General features: G+C 47.6%; 1 protein-coding gene across 5 annotated transcripts in view; it reads left to right on the top strand.

Annotated features, from left to right (window-relative positions):
• TAF1 (TATA-box binding protein associated factor 1) overlaps positions 1-20,753 on the top strand; it is a 596,267-nt gene that overhangs the window by 319,583 nt on the left and 255,931 nt on the right. For 4 of the 5 annotated variants that reach the window (XM_033945528.1, XM_033945529.1, XM_033945526.1 and 1 more), the window contains 3 exons: positions 6,536-6,616; positions 6,701-6,850; positions 7,434-7,556. In XM_033945528.1, coding sequence (XP_033801419.1) covers positions 6,536-6,616; positions 6,701-6,850; positions 7,434-7,556 — 354 coding nt within the window. The remainder of the gene's footprint in view (positions 1-6,535; positions 6,617-6,700; positions 6,851-7,433; positions 7,557-20,753) is intronic. The other variant, XM_033945527.1, reaches the window with a different exon arrangement.

Raw genomic sequence — 20,753 nt, 5'->3', positions numbered from 1 at the left:
GAACTTTGCCACCTATCCCATGGCACTTTAATTTTCTCAGGAGCCTCTCATGAGGAACTTCATCAAAAGCTTTCTGAAAATCTAGATACACTATATCAACCGGCTCACCTATATCCACATGTTTATTCACGCCTTCAAAGAAGTCAAGCAAATATGTGAGGCAAGATCTCCCTCAGTTGAACCCATGCTGACTCTGTCTCATTAAAGCATTCTTGTTCCACAATTTTATTTTCTATAATCGTTTCTACCATTTTGCCCGGCACCGAAGTGAGGCTTACCAATCTGTAATTTCCTGGATCTCTCCTGGAGCCCTTTTTAAAAATTGGCTCCACCATTGTCTGGGGAGAAATTGAAGGGGGTTATAGGTGAGGGTGCTTTGAGTAGGGAGTTTAGTGTAGTAAAGAGACGGTGAGGATTTGAGCTAAGAGAAGTGGTTAAGTGGATATAGGATTCTTTGGCTAGTGAGAGGGCAGACTGGAATGATGTCAGCATGAATTTGAAGTGTATGAAGTTAGTTTGTGCGTGGGATTTAAGCCAGAGACGTTCAGCTTAACAGGCACATGAGTGCAGGTAGCGGATGCGGTGGGTGAGCTAGGGTTAGGGTTTGGCACACCTAACAGGATGTGAGATTGGAGGAGCAAGGGTATCTAAAGCAGAGGAGAGAGAATTGCATTATAAGAGAGGATGGCTTCGTTAAGAGGACTCTGGGGTCAATAGCCTCAAAGTTTCTGGCCATGTTGGTGGTGATTGGCCATATCTGGGGGGGTAGGATGATGAATAGTGAATGTTAACAGGTAATGGTCAGAGAGGGGAAGAATGATTTTGCAGAATTTGGTGTTTAAGCAGTTGGAGGATAGAATTAGGTCTAGGCAGTGTCCTTTAAGAACATAAAAATAGTCTTACTGGGTCAGTCTATTCTTATGTTCTTAAAGGATACTGCCTAGACCTAATCAAGCCCAAGTAGCCCATTATCACGGTGGCCAATCCAGGTCACTAGTACCTGGCCAAAACCCAAGGAGTAGCAGTATTCCATGCTACCAATGCAGGACAAGCAGTGGCTTCCCCCATGTCTTTCTCAATAACAGACTATGGACTTTTCTTCCAGGATATTGTCCAAACATTTCTTAAAACCAGCTATGCTATCTGCTCTGTGTAGGGGTGGTAGAGCACAGCAAGAGATTGATGATGCTAGGGCAAGGAACTTAGAGGCGAAGGAGTCAGAGGGGTCATCGCCATGGATATTGAAGTCACTGAGGTTGAGAGAAGGGGATAAGGGCTTGAGGAAGGATGAGAAACAAGAGTCAAAGGTGAAGAAAGAAGAGTGGGATGTTTCGGGGGGTTGGTAGATGACTGCTCCTCGGAGATTTAGGGGAGCAAAAAAATGGATGGAATGGACTTCAAAGGAGGAAGAGCATTGAGATGGTGATGGGAAAAGGGGTTGAAATTTGCAAGAGGGTGAGAGCAGTAGCCCCACGCCTCCTTCTTGACCAATCAAGCGAGGCGTGTGGGGAAAAAAGGTAGCCTCCATGACTCAGGGCAGCAGCTGAGGTACAGACATCAGGGCAGATCCAGGTCTCTGTTAGTGCGAGCAGGTGGAGAGATTGAGAGATAAAGAGGTCATGTATGTAGACAAGCTTGTTGGAAATGGAGTGGGCATTCCATAAGGCACAAAAGAAGGGCAGGGAGGAGAGGAATAGAAATAAGGTTGGTGGTATTGCGGGCTGGCCCATAGAAGTAAGGTGGACTGTAAGAGTAGGGTGGGAGTTGGTTGGGAGGACCAGGATTGTGGTTGAGGTCCCCAGTGGAAAGCAAGAGGAGGAGGAGGAAGGTGAGAATAGGGGATAAAAGGAAGGGAGTGGCAATGAGTTTAAAGAGTGAAGGGTGAAGTGCTAAGGTGCTTAGGGAGAAAGGAAAGATTAGTGATGGTTAATACCAGCAGGAAGGGGAAGTATGGGAGTCATAACAGTGCAAGGGGGAAGGGCAACAAGGAAGAAGCTATGTTGTGGACCAGTCTAGAGAGCGGAGGGACACGAGTGAGGGTAGAGTATCAGTGTTGTAAACAGGCAGTGAGGATGAGTGAGGGGAAAAAAATTCAGTATCTTTTAAATCACCTGTTATGTGATTCAAGGAATGGAGGCAGTTGAGAGCCTATTAAGGTATTAGGTATATTAGACTAGTATAGAGAGTCTTAAGATAATTTGTATGCTTTATTTTATTTTTGAGTCTGCAAGTAATGAAATGCAAATTATATTTGCAGATCACAGGTTGCTGTAAAAACTATCTTTAATGCTGAACCTTAACAACCTCTCCCTTAGAACCACGCTTACCGAGGATTAGGCACTAGGCCAGCATTCCTCCCCTCAAGGGTCACCTGTGGAGTCCGATCTCTAAGAAATTCCTCAGAGTTCAGTGAGAATATTATGCCTTTTTGACCTTGGAGAAAGCAAAACTACTTACCTGTATCTGGTGTTCTCTGAGGACAGCAGGCATATATTCTCACATCCCTCCCACCTTCCCTTGAATCGGCTTTTTAATTTTCATACTGTACTGCTGGTCCTGTGCTGTAGCATCAGATGGGAAGACACCCAAACGTGCCCCATGGGGGGGTATTGCCTCAAAGATTTAAAGTGATAGTGCACTATGGCAGTGTCCATACTGGGCTCCGTGGATGACAACACTCACATGTGAGAATATATACCTGCTATCTTCAGAGAACACCTGCTACAGGTAAGTAACTTTGCTTTACACATGGAATATTGTTTATTTATACCGCTACTAATGACTATACCGCTTCTAATGACTATGAAGTCAAATTCAAAGCGGTTTACATGAGCAGCTATGATAGAAATATGCTTTATAAAATTGTTCCCAAAGTAGTAGTAGTAGCTTAAGAACATAAGAATTGCTGCTGCTGGGTCAGACCAGTGGTCCATCATGACCAGCAATCCGCTCCCGCCCCCTTAGGTCAAACACCAGTGCCCTGACTGAGTCTAGCCTTAGCTGCGTACTTTCTGGTTCAGCAGGAACTTGTCTAACTTTGTCTTGAATCCATGGAGGGTGTTTTCCCTATAACAGCCTCCGGAAGAGCGTTCCAGTTTTCAACCACTCTCTGGGTGAAGAAGAACTTCCTTACGTTTGTACGGAATCTATCCCCTTTCAACTTTAGAGAGTACCCTCTCGTTCTCTCTACCTTGGAGAGGGTGAACGACCTGTCTTTATCTACTACCGTATTTTCGCGGATATAACGCGCGCGTTATACGTGATTTTACGTACCGCGCATACCCCTCGCGCGTTATATGCCTGAGCGCGGTATAGAAAAGTTTTTAAACATAGTTCCCACCCCGCCCGACGCCCGATTCACCCCCCAGCAGGACCGCTCGCACCCCCACCCCGAACGACCGCTCGCACGCGCTCCCACCCGCACCCGCATCCACGATCGGAGCAAGAGGGAGCCCAAGCCCTCTTGCCCGGCCGACTCCCCGACGTCCGATACATCCCCCCCCCCCGGCAGGACCACTCGCACCCCCACCCCGAAGGACCGCCGACTTCCCGACAATATCGGGCCAGGAGGGAGCCCAAACCCTCCTGGCCACGGCGACCCCCTACCCCCACCCCGCACTACATTACGGGCAGGAGGGATCCCAGGCCCTCCTGCCCTCGACGCAAACCCCCTCCCCCCAACGACCGCCCCCCCCAAGAACCTCCGCCCGTCCCCCAGCCGACCCGCGACCACCCTGGCCGACCCCCACGACACCCCCACCCGCCTTCCCCGTACCTTTGTGTAGTTGGGCCAGAAGGGAGCCCAAACCCTCCTGGCCACGACGACCCCCTAACCCCACCCCGCACTACATTACGGGCAGGAGGGATCCCAGGCCCTCCTGCCCTCGACGCAAACCCCCCTCCCTCCAACGACCGCCCGCCCCCAAGAACCTCCGACCGCCCCCCCAGCCGACCCGCGACCCCCCTGGCCGACCCCCACGACCCCCCCACCCCCCTTCCCCGTACCTTTGGAAGTTGGCCGGACAGACGGGAGCCAAACCCGCCTGTCCGGCAGGCAGCCAACGAAGAAATGAGGCCGGATTGGCCCATCCGTCCTAAAGCTCCGCCTACTGGTGGGGCCTAAGGCGCGTGGGCCAATCAGAATAGGCCCTGGAGCCTTAGGTCCCACCTGGGGGCGCGGCCTGAGACACATGGTCGGGTTTGGCCCATGTGCCTCAGGCCGCGCCCCCAGGTGGGACCTAAGGCTCCAGGGCCTATTCTGATTGGCCCACGCGCCTTAGGCCCCACCAGTAGGCGGAGCTTTAGGACGGATGGGCCAATCCGGCCTCATTTCTTCGTTGGCTGCCTGCCGGACAGGCGGGTTTGGCTCCCGTCTGTCCGGCCAACTTCCAAAGGTACGCGGAAGGGGGGTGGGGGGGGTCGTGGGGGTCGGCCAGGGGGGTCGCGGGTCGGCTGGGGGACGGGCGGAGGTTCTTGGGGGGGGGCGGTCGTTGGGGGGAGGGGGTTTGCGTCGAGGGCAGGAGGGCCTGGGATCCCTCCTGCCCGTAATGTAGTGCGGGGTGGGGTTAGGGGGTCGCCGTGGCCAGGAGGGTTTGGGCTCCCTCCTGGCCCGATATTGTTGGGGAGTCGGCGGTCCTTCGGGGTGAGGGTGCGAGTGGTCCTGCCGGGGGGGGGGATGTATCGGACGTCGGGGGGGGGGCATCAGGCTTTCAGAATGGGGACAGACCTTCAAGGGGGACAGGACTTCAAGGGGGGACAGTGCACGGAAAGTCAGGGGGGGTGAACGGAGAGTCGGGACAGCGCACGGAAAGTCAGGGCAGTGCACGGAAGTCAGGGGGGTGAACGGAGAGTCGGGACAGCGCACGGAAAGTCAGGGCGGGCGAAAGGAGCGTCGGGCATCATGCGCGTTATATGCCTGAGCGCGGTATAGAAAAGTTTTGGTACATATCATCGTGATTTCTGCGCGCTATACCCCTGTGCGCGTTTTACACAGGTGCGCGTTATATCCGCGAAAATACGGTAAGTCTATTCCCTTCATTATCTTGAACGTTTCAATCATGTCCCCTCTCAGTCTCCTCTTTTCTTTTTTTTTTTTTTTTTTCTGTTTTCTCATTAATTTTATTGAATATTATAAGTAATATACAGAAAGCAGTTCAAATACATAAAAATTGAATAAGAAATAGTGATGTAGAAACAAAAGAAACCATAATTGCTGTTATTTGCATATAGTAGATTAGTAAGAAGAATTCAGAGTATTTGAAACTGCTAAGAAAAGAAATAGAAAGGATAGAAAAGCAGAGAAGATGAATTGAAATAAAAAAGAAAAAAGAGAGATAAAGAAAAAGAGAGAGAAAGAGAGAGAGGCAGAAGTGTCTACAAGGCAGAATGAACATATGAATCTAAGAATGACCAAGGTGATTTATTTCGCACCAAATTTGTAGATAAACGAGATATCGTGTTCTTTTCATATGCATATGATTCGAATTTGTGGTACATGCTCAAGGAGTTCCACCAAAAGGTGTAGTCTAGTAGTGTGGGTAACTTCCAATTTTTCAAAATGTGCATAAGAGCTGTCACAATCATGGTGTCAATAAGTTTAGGAGGGCAGTTTGATAGTGCGAAACAAGGGTGTTGAGAACGAAGGATTATAATGTCTATGGAAATAGCTTCTGAACATTTGGTAATAGATTTTATGGTGTCCCATATACGAGTCCAAAAGGAATGAACCATAGTGCAGTGAAGAAGCATGTGATCAAGAGTTCCAGGCTCTTTCAAACAGTTCCAACAGGTAGGGTCTTGTTTCAGTTTCGCTTTCCACATTCGAAATGGAGTCCATACTGCATTCCACATAACAAAGAACATTGATTGCGAAACTCTTGAGGATAATAGAGGACGATTTGTAGATGACCAGAAGAGTTCCCAATCTATTTCAGAAAGCGTGGTCTTTAGGATAGAGCCCCAATGGTTCATGGATTGAGGTGTAAAGGTGAAGGTGTGATCTCTTAAGATGCTATAAAAAAGAGATATCGCCCTACCTTTCAGTAAAGCCAAAGTAGACCAGTGACGAATAGTTTGTTGAGAGGTCATAAAGTCAGGGCGCATTTGCACATTAGCTAGTATTTCAGTAAGCAAGGGAGAAGAGGCTCAGTTTCTCTAATCTCTCACTGTATGGCAACTCCTCCAGCCCCTTAACCATTTTAGTCTCTGGACCCTTACTTTTGGCTTCTTTATACCCATAAATATTATGTACATTTAGTATAATGTGGCAATGAATGTCTTGTTATGGTAGATTTCCATTGAGCTCATTCTTAGATCTCTAACTTAGTATAATAATATCTGATTCCCATTGTCTTATTTCCCATTACAGATGGTTATTGAAGTTAGTCTAGTACATCTCCCAACATTCAATATGTATCCACCTTGAATAAGATGGGGTAGTGGAATGAGTCATGCTAGATGTAAGTTTTCTGGCAGGTCCATTCCACTATTTCTATGCTTGGGTTCTTGGATTTTTACTGGTCTGTTTTTCTAACAGGATGCAGGTTATGGTGAGAAATCTTTTTTTGCTCCAGAAGAGGAGAATGAGGAAGACTTCCAGATGAAAATTGATGATGAGGTAAGGATTGGGGAATTAAGAAATACAGGGGCAAGAGATGTTTTGTAGGTCTAAGGAACTGAATTCTCTTTCTGCTGTTCTCAGGTACGCACAGCCCCCTGGAACACTACTCGTGCCTTCATTGCTGCCATGAAGGGAAAGTGTCTTCTGGAAGTTACAGGTGTGGCTGACCCCACTGGATGTGGTGAAGGATTCTCCTATGTAAAAATTCCAAACAAGCCCACACAGCAGAAGGTAAATATTGAATGACCCACTACACCAGAAATTAGATTCAGCACTAAGGCGTAGTGGTTAGAACAGAGGGCAGAGAACCATGGAGGCTAGGGTTAGATACATCTCAATCCTCTCCAATGTCCCAGGCAACTTTGATAGCAAACCTACTAGGGAAGGGAACTACCTAATATACCTGAATTGGGTTTGGAAAGGTGAATAATGAAATCCAAATCTATTATAATTTTCTTTTCAAGATCAATTAAAAACAAATATGGTTATATCTTAATAGAAATTTTAAAAAATACACTTTTAGGGGCAGATGTTCAGAAGTGTACCGTCCTAAGTAAGGCTGGTTGTAACCAGTCTAGCTTGTAAGTTAGTTCAGCCTCCAGTGCACAAAAGGATTCTTGGTGGCTTTTACTGTGTTAGCAGCCACTGAGAATCCTATATAAATGCATTACAAGGAGCTCATCAGTGTTAAAATGAGATGGTTCAGGCTTGAGACAAAGGTAGGCAGGGAAGGCTAAAGTGAACAATTAAATCGACTGAGTGGAAATACAACAAAGGTCACTAACAATTAAGATTTTCATATTTTTTTCATGAGCAGGATGATAAGGAGCCACAGCCAGTGAAAAAAACTGTGACAGGAACAGATGCTGACCTACGTCGCCTTTCTCTAAAAAATGCCAAACAACTGTTGCGTAAATTTGGAGTTCCAGAAGAAGAGGTGAGAAAGAAGCAAGTAAAGAAAACCTAGATTGCAGAAGGCAGTTCAGTCTGGTGCTGTAAGATAGGATGCATGAGAAGAGGCTAGAAAGCCATATAATACGGGTGTACATTCAATATGTAATCTCTATATATCTCTATGTATCTATCTAATAAGATGGATGTTTATATTGATAAATAGAATAGAAAACATTTTCATAAATCAAAATTATACTTTGAAAGAAAGAGAATTACCGTATTTTTCTCCCCATAAGACGCACCCTAGATTTAGAGTAGGCAAACAAGAAAAACAACATTCTGAACCAAATTGTGTACTAATATTTATCCCAGGACAAGCAGGCAGCATATTCTCTACATGTCGGTGACGTCACCGACGGAGTCCCCTAGCGGACATTTCACAAGCAGACTTGCTCGAAGATCTTCAGGCTTGCGATTGGCCCGCACATGCCCCTCCCGCTCTGCCTAGGGCATGCGTCTCCTCAGCGTGTCCTCAGTTCTATGTTTTCCGTGGAGCCAGAAGCACTGCTCCCTTGCTTGGCGTGATATCGTTGTCCCTCTAGCACCGCGGCTTGTTTGGTTAGTTCCTGTTGAGTCGCTGTGCTTGCGTCTTTCATTTCATTTATTTTCATTTTTTCCAGTTCGTATAATTTTGACCGGGTTTCCGGTCTTTTTCTTGCCGCCTGGCCTCACGGGGCCTCGGCCGTTTTGTTTTCTTATGTCCCGGCCTCGTTCCGGCTTTTAAAACTGTACTAAGTGCAACCGGGTTATCTCTATCACCGATCCTCATCGTTAGTGTGTGGAATGCCTGGACGCTGAGCACCACGCTGAGTCGTGTCCCCGTTGTTTGACTTTGCAACTGCGGTCTCTTCGTCGCAGGGTGGCTAAGATTCTTCAACTCTTTGGCCCCATAGATCCTGCGGGACAGGCTTTGTGCTCGGCCGCGGCGCCCTCGTTGGGTGCAACGGCCTTGAAGTCCCCGTTGGCCTCGAAGGCTCCGGCCTCGGCCCCTCCTGCTACTCCAGCCTTGGGTAAGTCTCCTCTTTCCTCCTCAGGTGTGCTTGCAAAGAAGCCTACCTCGGAGTTTCATGTCAGCGCCGCCTCGTCGGCGTCTTCGAGACATCACTCTAAGCATGCCTCCTCACGTAGGGAATACTCTTCCTCGAGGTCCAAAGGAGCACACTGCTGCACCTCCGACTCACCTACCTATGGTCTCAGTGCCTATGTTCGAGGACATGCTTAAGGCTATTATTACCACACAGCTTTCCTCGGTGGTGAGCCAATTAGTCCCGACTTCGACGCCTTTAACTTCGGTTTTGACCCAGTTGCGGTCTGACAAGCCTGAGCATACCTTCGTCTCTCGAGGCCTCACCCGTAAGACTTGTCGGGTTCCCTCGAGTGATTCTTCGTCCCCTGAGTCGTCAGTGACCTTTCGGGGGTCCAGGCCAGGGGCCCGTTTTTCCCCCGCTACTGCGGCGAGACTCGCCTCTTCTAAAAGACCCCAGTCTTCCCCACCCTGTCGGGGCTGGTCTCCGACCTCGAGGCCATCCATACACACACTTGTCCTTGAGTTGGACTCTAGTGCATGTTCCCCATTGAGGCGATTGCCAGCCTCTAAGGCGCTTGCTTCGAAGCCGGTTGGGGAATTCTCCTTTACCCTTTCTTCTCCGGGGCTTTGCCAGCAGCTCCCTCAGACTCTGGGGTCTTCCCCGGTCCATCTGGCATGGGGCCATTCCTCGACGCCTCCTAGACGCCTTAGTCGAACCTCTTCGGTCTCCTGTTCATGGGACTCTGAGGCCCCGGCTTACTATTTCAGGGAGGTTTCTCCCTTTTTCTTGGCTGCACCCAGGTCCCGGTCGGAGTCTCCCCCGGAAGATGAATCTTCTTCTCGGACCTCCTCCTTTTCTCGTTTCATCTCTGACATGGGCAGAGCTTTGAACTTGGATCTCAGTCCGACTCCCGCTTTACCCAGTAATACCTGGCGGAAATGGGAGTTGACCATCCGCCTTGTGAGGCGCTTCACCTTCCTTGGCATCAGGTTCTCCGGCAGACATTTCTCCAGAACCATATGCGGTCACGGCTATTCCCTCCAAGTTTGAGTCCCGTTACCGAACAATCCCGGTGAAAGGGTTTGAAAGTGCTCAGCTTTCCCACCAATCCTTGGTGGTTGAATCTTCCTTGAAGAAGTCTAACCCCTCGAAGGTTTATGCTGCTGTCCCCCTGGGCAGGGAGGGCCGTACGATGGACAAATTTGGTGGACATGACAATGAAGCTGACGGCACAGTGCGCAGTGGCCACTAAGAAGGCAAACAGAATGCTAGGCATAATCTTGAAGGGTATTACAACCAGAATGAAAGAAGTTATCCTGCCATTGTATTGGGCGATGGTGCGTCCGCACCTGGAGTACTGCGTCCAATATTGGTCGCCGTACCTTAAGAAGGACATGGCGTTACTCGAGAGGGTTCAGAGGAGAGCAACGCGTCTGATAAAGCAGATGGAAAACCTTTCATACGCTGAGAGATTGGAGAAACTGGGTTTCTTTTCCCTGGAGAAGAGGAGACTTAGAGGGGAAATGATAGACTTACAAGATTATGAAGGGCATAGAGAGAGTAGAGAGGGACAGATTCTTCAAACTTTCGAATAATAAAAGAACAAGAGGGCATTCAGAAAAGTTGAAAGGGGACAGATTCAAAACAAATGCTAAGAGGTTCATCTTTACCCAACGTGTGGTGGACACCTGGAATGCGCTTCCAGAGAGCGTAATAGGGCAGAGTACGGTACTGGGGTTCAAGAAAGGATTGCACAGTTTCCTGCTGGAAAAGAGGATAGAGGAGTATAGATAGAGGATTACTGCCCAGGTCCTGGACCTGTTGGGCCGCCGCGTGAGCGGACTGCTGGGCACGATGGACGTCAGATTTGACCCAGCAGAGGCATTGCTTATGTTCTTATGCCGCCTTTATCAGAATTCGATGATGGCAAACCGTGTCCTTAACTACAATTTTATCTTCACATCCTACCTCCGGTTCTGTGTGGATGCCCTCCATTCGTTCCGAGAGATCGTGCCAGAGTCTCGGCATCAGGAGTTTCATCTCCTTGAGGAGACCCTCTCCCAGCTCCGCCTGTACATGTTTCAGGCCTCTTACTAACTAAACTAAACCTTTATATACCGCATCATCTCCACAGATGTTGTAGAGCTCGGCACGGTTTACAAGAATTTAAAATATAGGAAGAGAAGTAAAAAAAAGGTTTACATGAACTTATATAGAGAAGAGAAGAGTAAGGGGGGATAGAATTTTAGTGAAAAGCCAGGTTTTCAGTTGCTTGCAGAATAATTGGAGGGTGCCCAGGTTCTGCAGTGGGGTAGTAAGGTCGTTCCAAAGACCTGTGATTCTGAAGAGAAGGGATTTTCCCAGTTTGCCTGCATAGCGAATACCGTGCAGAGAGGGGAAGGATAATTTATACCTTTGGGTGGGTCTGGTAGAGTCAGGACTCGAGGAGTTATAAGATAGTGGGATTAAGGGAGGAAGGATGCCGTGAATGATCTTAAAAGCCAGGCAGGAGCATTTGAAATGGATTCTGGAAATCACTGGGAGCTAGTGAAGTTTGGCTAGGAGTGGGGAGACATGGTCAGACTTGCGTTTTGCAAAGATCAACTTGACTGCAGTATTCTGGATTAGCTGGAGTCTTTGAAGACTTTTTTTTTTGATAGGCTTAAGTAGATGGCATTGCAGTAGTCTAATTTGGAGAGGATGATGGATTGGACAAGGACGGCGAAATGTTGTTGGCGAAAATAGGATCTTACTTTTCTCAGCATGTGGAGGCTGAAAAAGCATGATTTAGCCAAGGAGTTGAGTTGGTCATTGAGGGAGAGAGAAGAATCGATAATGATGCCAAGGACCTTGCTTGAGAACTCAAGCTGCAGTGCAGCGCCTGTGGGTAGTGCGAAGATGGAGGGCAGGTGTTCTAACTTTGGGCTGAGCCAGAGTAATTTTGTTTTTGATTCATTTAGTTTCATCTGTACTGAGAGGGATCAGGAGTGGAGTCTCATTATGCAGGATGTAATGTTCTCGTGGAGGTTGGTGAGGTTCTGGTCTGTTTCAAGGAGGACAAGGATGTCATCAGCATATGTGTAGATTGTTTCAAGGGGGTATAATTGGAGGAGTTTCAGGGAGGACATATAGATGTTAAAGAGAATAGAGGATGGGGTGATCCCTGAGGGACTCCGCAAGATAGTGTCCAAGGAACGGCATGGTGCCATTTGTGTTGACAGTGTAGGAGCGAGAGCGTAGGAAGTTTGAGAACCACTTTAGGATGGTGGATTCAATTCCTATCTTGGAAAGTTGATAAAGTAGTATGTCGTGGTGGACAACATCGAAAGCTGCAGAGAGATCGAATTATAATTGGACAGCGAATTTGTTACGAGAATGTAGTTGTTGCATCTTAGAAATTAAGGAAACTAGGAGGGATTCGGTGCTGAAGCTGGGTCTGAAGCCATATTGGTAGGGATGGAGGATGGAGAATCTCTCTAGGTAAGAAGAGAGCTGGGTGGCGACTATGGCCTCTAGCAGTTTAGTTAGGAGAGAGATATTTGCTATGGGGCGGTAGTTAGATGGTAAGAAAGGGTTGAGATCGGCTTTTTTCAGAAGAGGGGACAAGGCAATGTGTCCCATTTCTGTAGAGAACAGGCCCGATAGTAAAGCAGAATTTATAAGCCTGGTAAGGGAGGAGATGGTCTGCGCGGGAATGTTTTCGTAAAGGTAGGAAAGGAAAGGATCCAGGATACAATTGCAGGATTTCAGTTTGAGACAGAGTTTAGAGATCTGGGATTCGGATACAAGTTCAAAAGGCAGTCCAGGATCTATCAGCAGGGATAGGGTTGGAGTCGTTGGGAGGCAGAGAATTGTAAGAGACTGCTGGGAGGAAAGAACTCCATAAGGTAGTAATCTTTTCATTGAAAAATTTAGCTAGATCGTTTGCGGATGGGGGGAAAGGGGGGGAAAGGTGGAATCATTTTTTGAGGTTAGGTTGCGCCAGATGTTGAACAGTGTACTATTTTGGGTTTTTGATCTGGTGATTTTATCTCCATAGAAATTCTTCCTTGCTTTTTTTAGTACTGTGTTATAGAACTTGATGTTGTCTCTCCAGGATTGTCTGTCTGAAGGGGATTTCAATTTTTTTCCATTTACGTTCCAGGGCTCGACATTTCTGCTTTAATTCCCTGTGGTATGGAAGATACCAGGGAGCCTTGCGGGAGTGGGAGATAGGTTTAGTAGACAAAGGGGCAAGAGCACGGTAGGTAACATAGAAACATAGAAATAGACGGCAGATAAGGGCCACGGCCCATCTAGTCTGCCCACCCTAATGACCCTCCCCTACCTTTCTCTGTGAATAGATCCCACGTGTCTATCCCATTTGACCTTAAAATCAGGCACGCTGCTGGCCTCAATCACCTGTAGTGGAAGACTGTTCCAGCGATCAACCACTCTTTCAGTGAAAAAGAATTTCCTGGTGTCACCTCGCAGTTTCCCGCCCCTGATTTTCCACGGATGCCCTCTTGTTGTCGTGGGACCCTTGAAAAAGAAGATATCTTCCTCCGCCTCGATGCGGCCCGTAAGATACTTGAACGTCTCGATCATGTCTCCCCTCTCTCTGCGCTCCTCAAGCGAGTATAGCTGTAATTTGTCAAGCCGTTCTTCATATGGAAGATCCTTGAGTCCCGAGACCATCCGGGTGGCCATTCTCTGCACCGACTCCAGTCTCAGCACATCCTTGCGATAATGTGGCCTCCAAAATTGCACACAGTATTCCAGGTGGGGCCTCACCATGGATCTATACAATGGCATAATGACTTCCTCCTTACGGCTGACGAAACCCCTTCGTATGCAACCCATTATTTGTCTTGCCTTGGATGAAGCCTGCTCCACTTGATTGGCAGACTTCATGTCCTCACTGACGATTACCCCCAAGTCTCGTTCTGCTACCGTTTTTGCTAGGATCTCGCCATTAAGGGTATAAGACTTGCATGGATTTTGGCTGCCCAGGTGCATAATTTTGCATTTTTTGGCATTGAAGTTGAGTTGCCATGTCCTAGACCAGCGCTCCAGCAGGAGTAGGTCGTGCATCATGTTGTCGGGCATTGAATCTTCATCTGTTGTGCATTTGCCCACTACATTACTTAGTTTGGCGTCATCGGCGAATAATGTTATTTTACCTCGAAGCCCTTCTGCCAAGTCCCTTATAAAGATGTTGAATAGGATCGGGCCCAAGACTGAGCCCTGTGGCACTCCACTGATCACCTCCGTCATTTCGGAGGGGGTGCCATTCACCACCACTCTTTGAAGCCTACCTCCAAGCCATTTCCCAACCCATTGCGTCAATGTGTCACCTAATCCTTTAGAACTCATCTCGCCCAGCAACCTGCGGTGTGGTACGCTATCGAATGCTTTGCTAAAGTCCAGGTACACAATGTCTAGGGACTCCCCAATATCCAGCTTCTCCGTCACCCAATCAAAGAAGCTGATCAGGTTGGATTGGCATGATCTCCCCTTAGTAAATCCATGTTGTCGGGGATCCCGTAGATTCTTTTCATCCAGGATTTTATCCAATTGGTGTTTGATTAGAGTTTCCATTAGTTTGCTCACTATCGATGTTAGACTCACTGGTCTGTAGTTTTCTGTCTCCATCTTTGAGCCTTTCTTGTGGAGTGGAATGACGTTAGCCGTCCTCCAGTCCAACGGGACGCTGCCTGTACTAAGGGAGAGGTTGAAAAGCGCGGACAGTGGCTCCGCCAAGACATCACTCAGTTCCCTAAGCACCCTGGGGTGCAGGTTGTCTGGCCCCATTGCTTTGTTAACCTTGAGCTTTGACAGCTCACCGTAGACACTGCTGGGCGTAAACTCAAAGTTACTAAAAGGGTCAACTGAGCCAACCCTTGTCTGTAGCTGAGGGCCAAGCCCCGGCGCTTCTCGGGTAAAGACTGAGCAGAAGTATTCATTTAATAGTTGGGCTTTTTCCGAATCCTTATCCACATAGTCTCCGTCTGGATTCCTAAGACTTACAATCCCGCCTGAGTTTTTTCTTCTGTCACTGATATACCTGAAGAAGGATTTATCTCCCTTCTGGATGTTCTTTGCCAGAGACTCTTCCATGTGGAATTTAGCCTCTCTGACTGCTGTTTTGACGGCTTTTGATTTGGTCAGGTAGTCTGCTCTTGAGTCCTGCTTCCCTGATTTTTTGTAAGAGATGAATGCTTTTTTCTTCTCCTTGATGAGGTCTGAGATCTCCGCAGTAAACCACTGTGGCTTATTGTTCCTTCGCCGTTTACTTACTGATTTAACATAGCGGTTTGTTGCTTCTTGTATGGTGGCTTTCAAAGTCGACCACATTTCTTCCACATTATCAGTTTCTGCTTGGCTTTGTAGCGCCTGGTGAACGAAGTCTCCCATTTCTTTGAAATTTGTGTCCTTGAATTTAAGGACCTTGGTCAGTGTGGTAGATTTAGTGAAACCTTTCCTGAGATTGAACCATACCATGTTGTGGTCACTGGAGGCCAATGTGTCGCCCACCGAGACCTCTGTGACACTTTCTCCATTGGTAAGTATCAGGTCCAGTATTGCCTGATCCCTTGTTGGTTCCAACACCAGTTGCCTGAGTCTTGCTCCCTTCATAGTGTTTAATAGCCTCCTGCTGCTGCCGGATAGGTAGACCCGGAAAGGGTTACCCAATTATGCCAGTTGGAATCTGGGTCGGCATATTTAGGAAAAGGGGGGAGTTGGTTGAGAAATTGGATCCAGAACAGTTCACTCGTGATTTTTTCGAGGTAGGTGATAGAGTTTGTGGGTCGGGGTGGAGTGCCAAGATGAGACATGAAAATAGGAAGGCAGAAAGAGCCTAGAAGGTGATTAGACCAGGGGACATGTTCCCAACGGGCTTCTTCGTCAGAAGTTTTGTGCTCGGTCAGGTCAAGGAAGCTGATGATGTCTAGTGTATGCCCCTTATCGTGGGTAGGGGTGGGCAAAGGAGCGGTGAAGCCTAGGGAGGTGAGGAAGTCTTTGAATTCGGTTGCATCCTTGCTGGTATTATCGTCTAGATGGAGATTAATATCTCCAATGATCAGTAGTCTCTGGAATTTTAGGAAGGCCCTTGTTATGGTCTTGAGAACGAGTTCAGAGGATTTGTTCCAGTGGGTTGGTGGGTGGTAAAGTAACAGGATACCTAATGGGTAGGGATGAAGTTCATCGTTGACTGAAGCTAACATGAATTCTAAAGAGGTATGGCTGCCCTTTTCAAGGAGCTGGACATCGAAGAATGATTTGTAAAGCAGAGCCAGGCCTCCTCCTTTCTGGTTGATTCTAGATGAGAAGAGGCCATAGTAGCCAGGGGGACAGAGTTCGTTTTGTGTGAATAAATCATCTTTTTCGATCTGTGATGCACAAGAAACCTGGATCGAAGTCTCTGAATAGGTCTTTTAGTATTTAGGTCTTTTAGTATTTGGGTCTTATTGCGGACTGATCTGGCATTACAGTAGAGTGTTGGGACTGAGGTGAGAGAGTCGGAGGTAAGGTTGGGTAGGTTGGCTGGAGGAACAGGCTTTAAAGTGGTGTGATTGACTCCTCGGTGTTTTTTGAAAGGGTGTGTTCTAGTGCGTAATAGTGCGGTGATTCTGAGACCAGGGCAGACGTTGTTGGAGTTTGTGGAATCGGGAAGGTTGGGGGGGGGGAGAGGTTTTTGGCAGTGGGTAGTGTTGGTGAAAGAGCAGAGAAGGAGAAGCCAGGAAGGTGGCTTCATTGTGGGATCAAGGAGAACTAATGAGAGGGGTTGGGGCAGAGCTTGCCAGGCAGGAGGGAGGAGAATTGGTAAGGACTGAGTGAAACGTGAGAAGGACTATGAACTGAAGGAGAATACGCACCTAGTTGTTTCTAGTGAGATACAAACGGGGTTGGAACTTAACAATTGCTAATAGTGAAATACAGACTGAGGTGGAGCTTAGCAATTGTTAATTAGTAAGATAGGAACAGAAGTGGTGCTTAGCTGGGGAACGGTGGTAACTAGTGTGTATATGCGGTAGCTAGTCTGTATATGCGGAAGCAGGCTATATGCGGTAGCAGGCTATACATGCGGTAAACAGTGATGGGCAGTACAGGCTATGCATGTGGTGGCAGGCTAAACATGCAGTAACTGGCTATACATGCGGCTATACATGCAGTACAGGCTATACATGCGGTAACAGATTGTACATGCGGTGACTGGCTATATATATTGGCTATACATGTGGTTTTACATGCAGTAACAGGCTATAGATGCAGTCTGTGCATGTTTTAACAGGCTATAGGTGCGGTTTATAACAATCTATGACATGCTGTACATGCAGTTTGTACAAGTTAAATAAGCAGGCTATACAAGCTATACAGGTTATATAGGGACAGGAAAAACTGTGTTGAACCAGCTGATAGAATCCCCAGGAAGAGCAGCAGTTGGGAGAGATGAAAGAAAACACAGTTCCCTCAGAACCTAGGGTGCTTTATCTCAAGTGATTTGGCACCAATGGACAGCTTTAGAGTAGTCTGTCTATGCTCAGAACCTGGTGTGCTTTTTCTCAAGTGACTTGGCACTAGAAGACTGCGTTAGAGTGGCCCCTCTTTGCTGCTGTGTTGAAACCAGCTGATAGAATCCTCAAGGAAGAGCAGCAGTTAGAGATGAAAGAAAACAGCAGTTAGAGATGAAAGAAAACACAGTTCCCTCAGAGCCTGGTGTGCTTTTTCTCAAGTGACTTGGCACTAGAGGACAGCGTTAGAGTGGCCCCTCTTTGCTGCTGTGTTGAAACCAGCTGATAGAATCCTCAAGGAAGAGCAGCAGTTAGGAGAGATGAAAGAAAACACAGTTCCCTCAGAGCCTGGTGTGCTTTTTCTCAAGTGACTTGGCACTAGAGGACAGCGTTAGAGTGGCCCCTCTTTGCTGCTGTGTTGAAACCAGCTGATAGAATCCTCAGGAAGACGACTTTGAGTTATCCTCGAGAATTACAGCCTTTGCGATCGCCATGCGTCGCCTCGATTGGCTCCAGATTGTGGATATGGATCCAAATCTGCAGGATCATCTTTCCAGTCTCCCGTATGTGGGTCATGAGCTCTTCGATTCCATCGAAGCCGCCATGAAGCGCCTCTCGGACCACGAACGGTCCTTCGCCTCTCTAGTGAAACTTAAACTGAAGCTTCCTCCAGCTCGATATTATAAAATTCCTCTCCTGAGGTATCCACAAAAGTCCACCCCTGCCTTCTCTCGGCCTCCTTTGAAACGGCCGCAGCAGCAGCGTCAGGCTAAGGCCCAGCCACCGGCCCCGGCTAAGCCCAGGCCGTCTTTTTGACAATCCCAGTACGAGCCTTGGGGCTCCCTTCCTCATGGGGCCTTCCCCCCTCCCCATCGGAGGTCGCCTCCATCATTTCTATTCCCAGTGGCAGAGTCTTACCATCGACAGTTGGGTGCTGTCTATCATCCGGGACGGGTACTCCCTTCACTTCAGTCAAGCGCCCCCGGACATGCCTCTAAGGGAGTTTCCTGCTGCTCAGTCTCAGCTGTCTCTCCTTCTTCAGGAGGCTCGAGCCCTTCTTCGCCTCCGGGCGGTCGAGGAGGTTCCGCCGGACCAGAGGAACACCGTTTTTTATTCCCGGTACTTTTTGATACCCAAGAAGACAAGAGATCTGCGCCCGATCCTGGACCTCTGTGCTTTGAACAGGTTTCTGGTCAGGGAACTGTTCAAAATGCTCACCCTTCCTATGTTGTACCCCCTCCTGGACGAGGGGGACTGGCTGTGCTCGCTAGACCTCAAAGAGGCGTATACGCACAGTCCTATACACATTACATTACATTACATTAGTGACTTCTATTCCGCCTGTACCCTGCAGTTCTTACAGTATAAGATAGCTGGACATTTCCAGGAAGTTACAATTTAGGGGATGCTTACAGTTCTAAGCGGATTGCAGTATAAGATAGCTGGGCATTTCCAGAAAATTACAATTTGGGGGACGCTTACACAGTAGATAGGGGAAAGCCGACAGTCGACCACCGGTCGATGGCACGGATAGCAGGATGCCCCGACGAAGAAGCCAAGGACTACTACTCCTACACAAGAGAAGACGACCTCACAGCCAATAAGGGAGAAAAAGCAGGAAGGGACAACTCAGACACAGGAGGGGACGACCACACAGCAAACAAGGGTGATAACACAGGAGCAGTAAAGGATACCGTAATTGAAACTATAGGGACGGCCAAGAGTAGAAGGTCCAAAAAGGTAACACGAAGGGAACTTAGATGTATGTATACGAATGCTAGAAGTCTAGGTAACAAAATGGGGGAACTAGAGACAATAGCAAGGCATGACATATTGGATATCATTGGCATAACAGAAACATGGTGGAATGAAGAAAACAAATGGGACACAGTTCTACAGGGATACAAACTGTATAGAAGAGATTGAGTAGGGCAGAAAGGTGGAGGTATTGCTCTATATGTTAAGGAGGGAATAGATTCTGTTGAAATGGTTACAACAGAAATGAAAGAGAAGCTTGAGTCACTCTGGATCAAAATTCCTGGTCAATATGGCGCAGATACGAAAATTGGCCTTTACTATCGTCCCCCAGGACAGGCGGAGGAAACTGACTCAGAAATGATGGAGGAAATCAAACAAGAATGCAAGACAGGCAATGTAATTATATTGGGAGACTTCAATTTCCCAGGGATAGACTGGAAACTAGCAACCTCCAACTGCGGCAAGGAGGCCAAGTTCCTGGAGGTGCTAGGGGATTGCTTCCTGGAACAAATGGTAAAAGAGCCGACAAGAGGCAACGCCACCTTGGACTTGGTCCTAAATGGCCTCACGGGACCGATAACAGAAGTGGAAGTCATGGTTCCACTGGGAACGAGTGATCACAATGTAATCAACTTTAAACTTGACATCGGGAAAGGGAAACATGCCAAAACCTTAACCACCACCTTAAACTTTAAAAAGGGTAAATACGATCGCATGAGAGCCATGGTAGAAAAACGACTCGAGAAGATGGTGGACAAACTTGAAACGGTAGATCAGGCATGGTCCCTACTGAAAAATACTATCACAGAAGCACAAGATCTCTACATTCCGAGGATTTCCAAAGATCGGAGAACAAAGAGCAAAAGAGAACCGGCATGGCTTACCATACAGGTGAAGGAAGCCATAAAAGAAAAGAAGGACTCTTTCAAAAAATGGAAATGCATAAAGACAACCGAAGCTTGGAACAAACATAAAGATGATCAGAAGAAATGTCACAAGGCGGTGAGGGATGCCAAACAGGAATATGAGGAAAAAATAGCCCAGGAGGCCAAAAACTTCAAGCCCTTCTTTAGATACGTGAAAGGGAAAAAACCTGCAAAAGAGGTAGTGGGACCCCTGGACGACCAGGGAAGAAAAGGGTCCATCAAGGAAGATAAACAAATCGCAGACAAACTAAATTCCTTCTTTGCGTCCGTCTTTACGAAGGAGGACACCTCAACAATACCTGAAGCGGAGAAAGTGTTTGCAGGAGAAACAGAAGACAGCCTCACCACAGTTGAAGTGGACTTAGACCAGATATACTATCAGATCGACAAACTTAAAAGTGACAAATCCCCTGGACCGGATGGAATTCACCCGAGAGTCTTAAAGGAATTGAAGGTTGAAATCGGAGAGTTATTGCAAAAACTTGCAAACCTGACAATCAGAACTGGACAGATACTGGACGACTGGAGGATAGCGAACGTCACGCCAATTTTCAAAAAAGGATCGAGAGGGGAACCGGGCAACTATAGGCCTGTGAGTCTTACGTCGGTCCCCAGCAAGATGGTTGAAGCGCTGATCAAGGATAGCATAGTCCGGCACTTGGACGCACACGACTTGATGAAACACAGTCAACATGGATTCAGGAAAGGGAAATCATGTTTTACGAATTTACTCCAATTTTTTGAGACCGTGAACGAGCAAATTGATAGTGGGAAGCCGGTGGACATAATATACTTGGACTTCCAGAAAGCGTTCGACAAAGTTCCACACGAAAGACTTCTCAGGAAACTACAAAGCCATGGCATAGAGGGAGATATACAAAGATGGATAGGCAAATGGCTGGAAAACCGAAAGCAGAGAGTGGGCATAAATGGGAAGTTCTCCGACTGGGAGAAAGTGACTAGTGGTGTACCC

Source organism: Geotrypetes seraphini, chromosome 5, assembly GCF_902459505.1.
Source record: "Geotrypetes seraphini chromosome 5, aGeoSer1.1, whole genome shotgun sequence".
Taxonomy (NCBI): Eukaryota; Metazoa; Chordata; class Amphibia; order Gymnophiona; family Dermophiidae; genus Geotrypetes; species Geotrypetes seraphini.
This window is presented reverse-complemented; position numbering and strand designations above follow the sequence as displayed.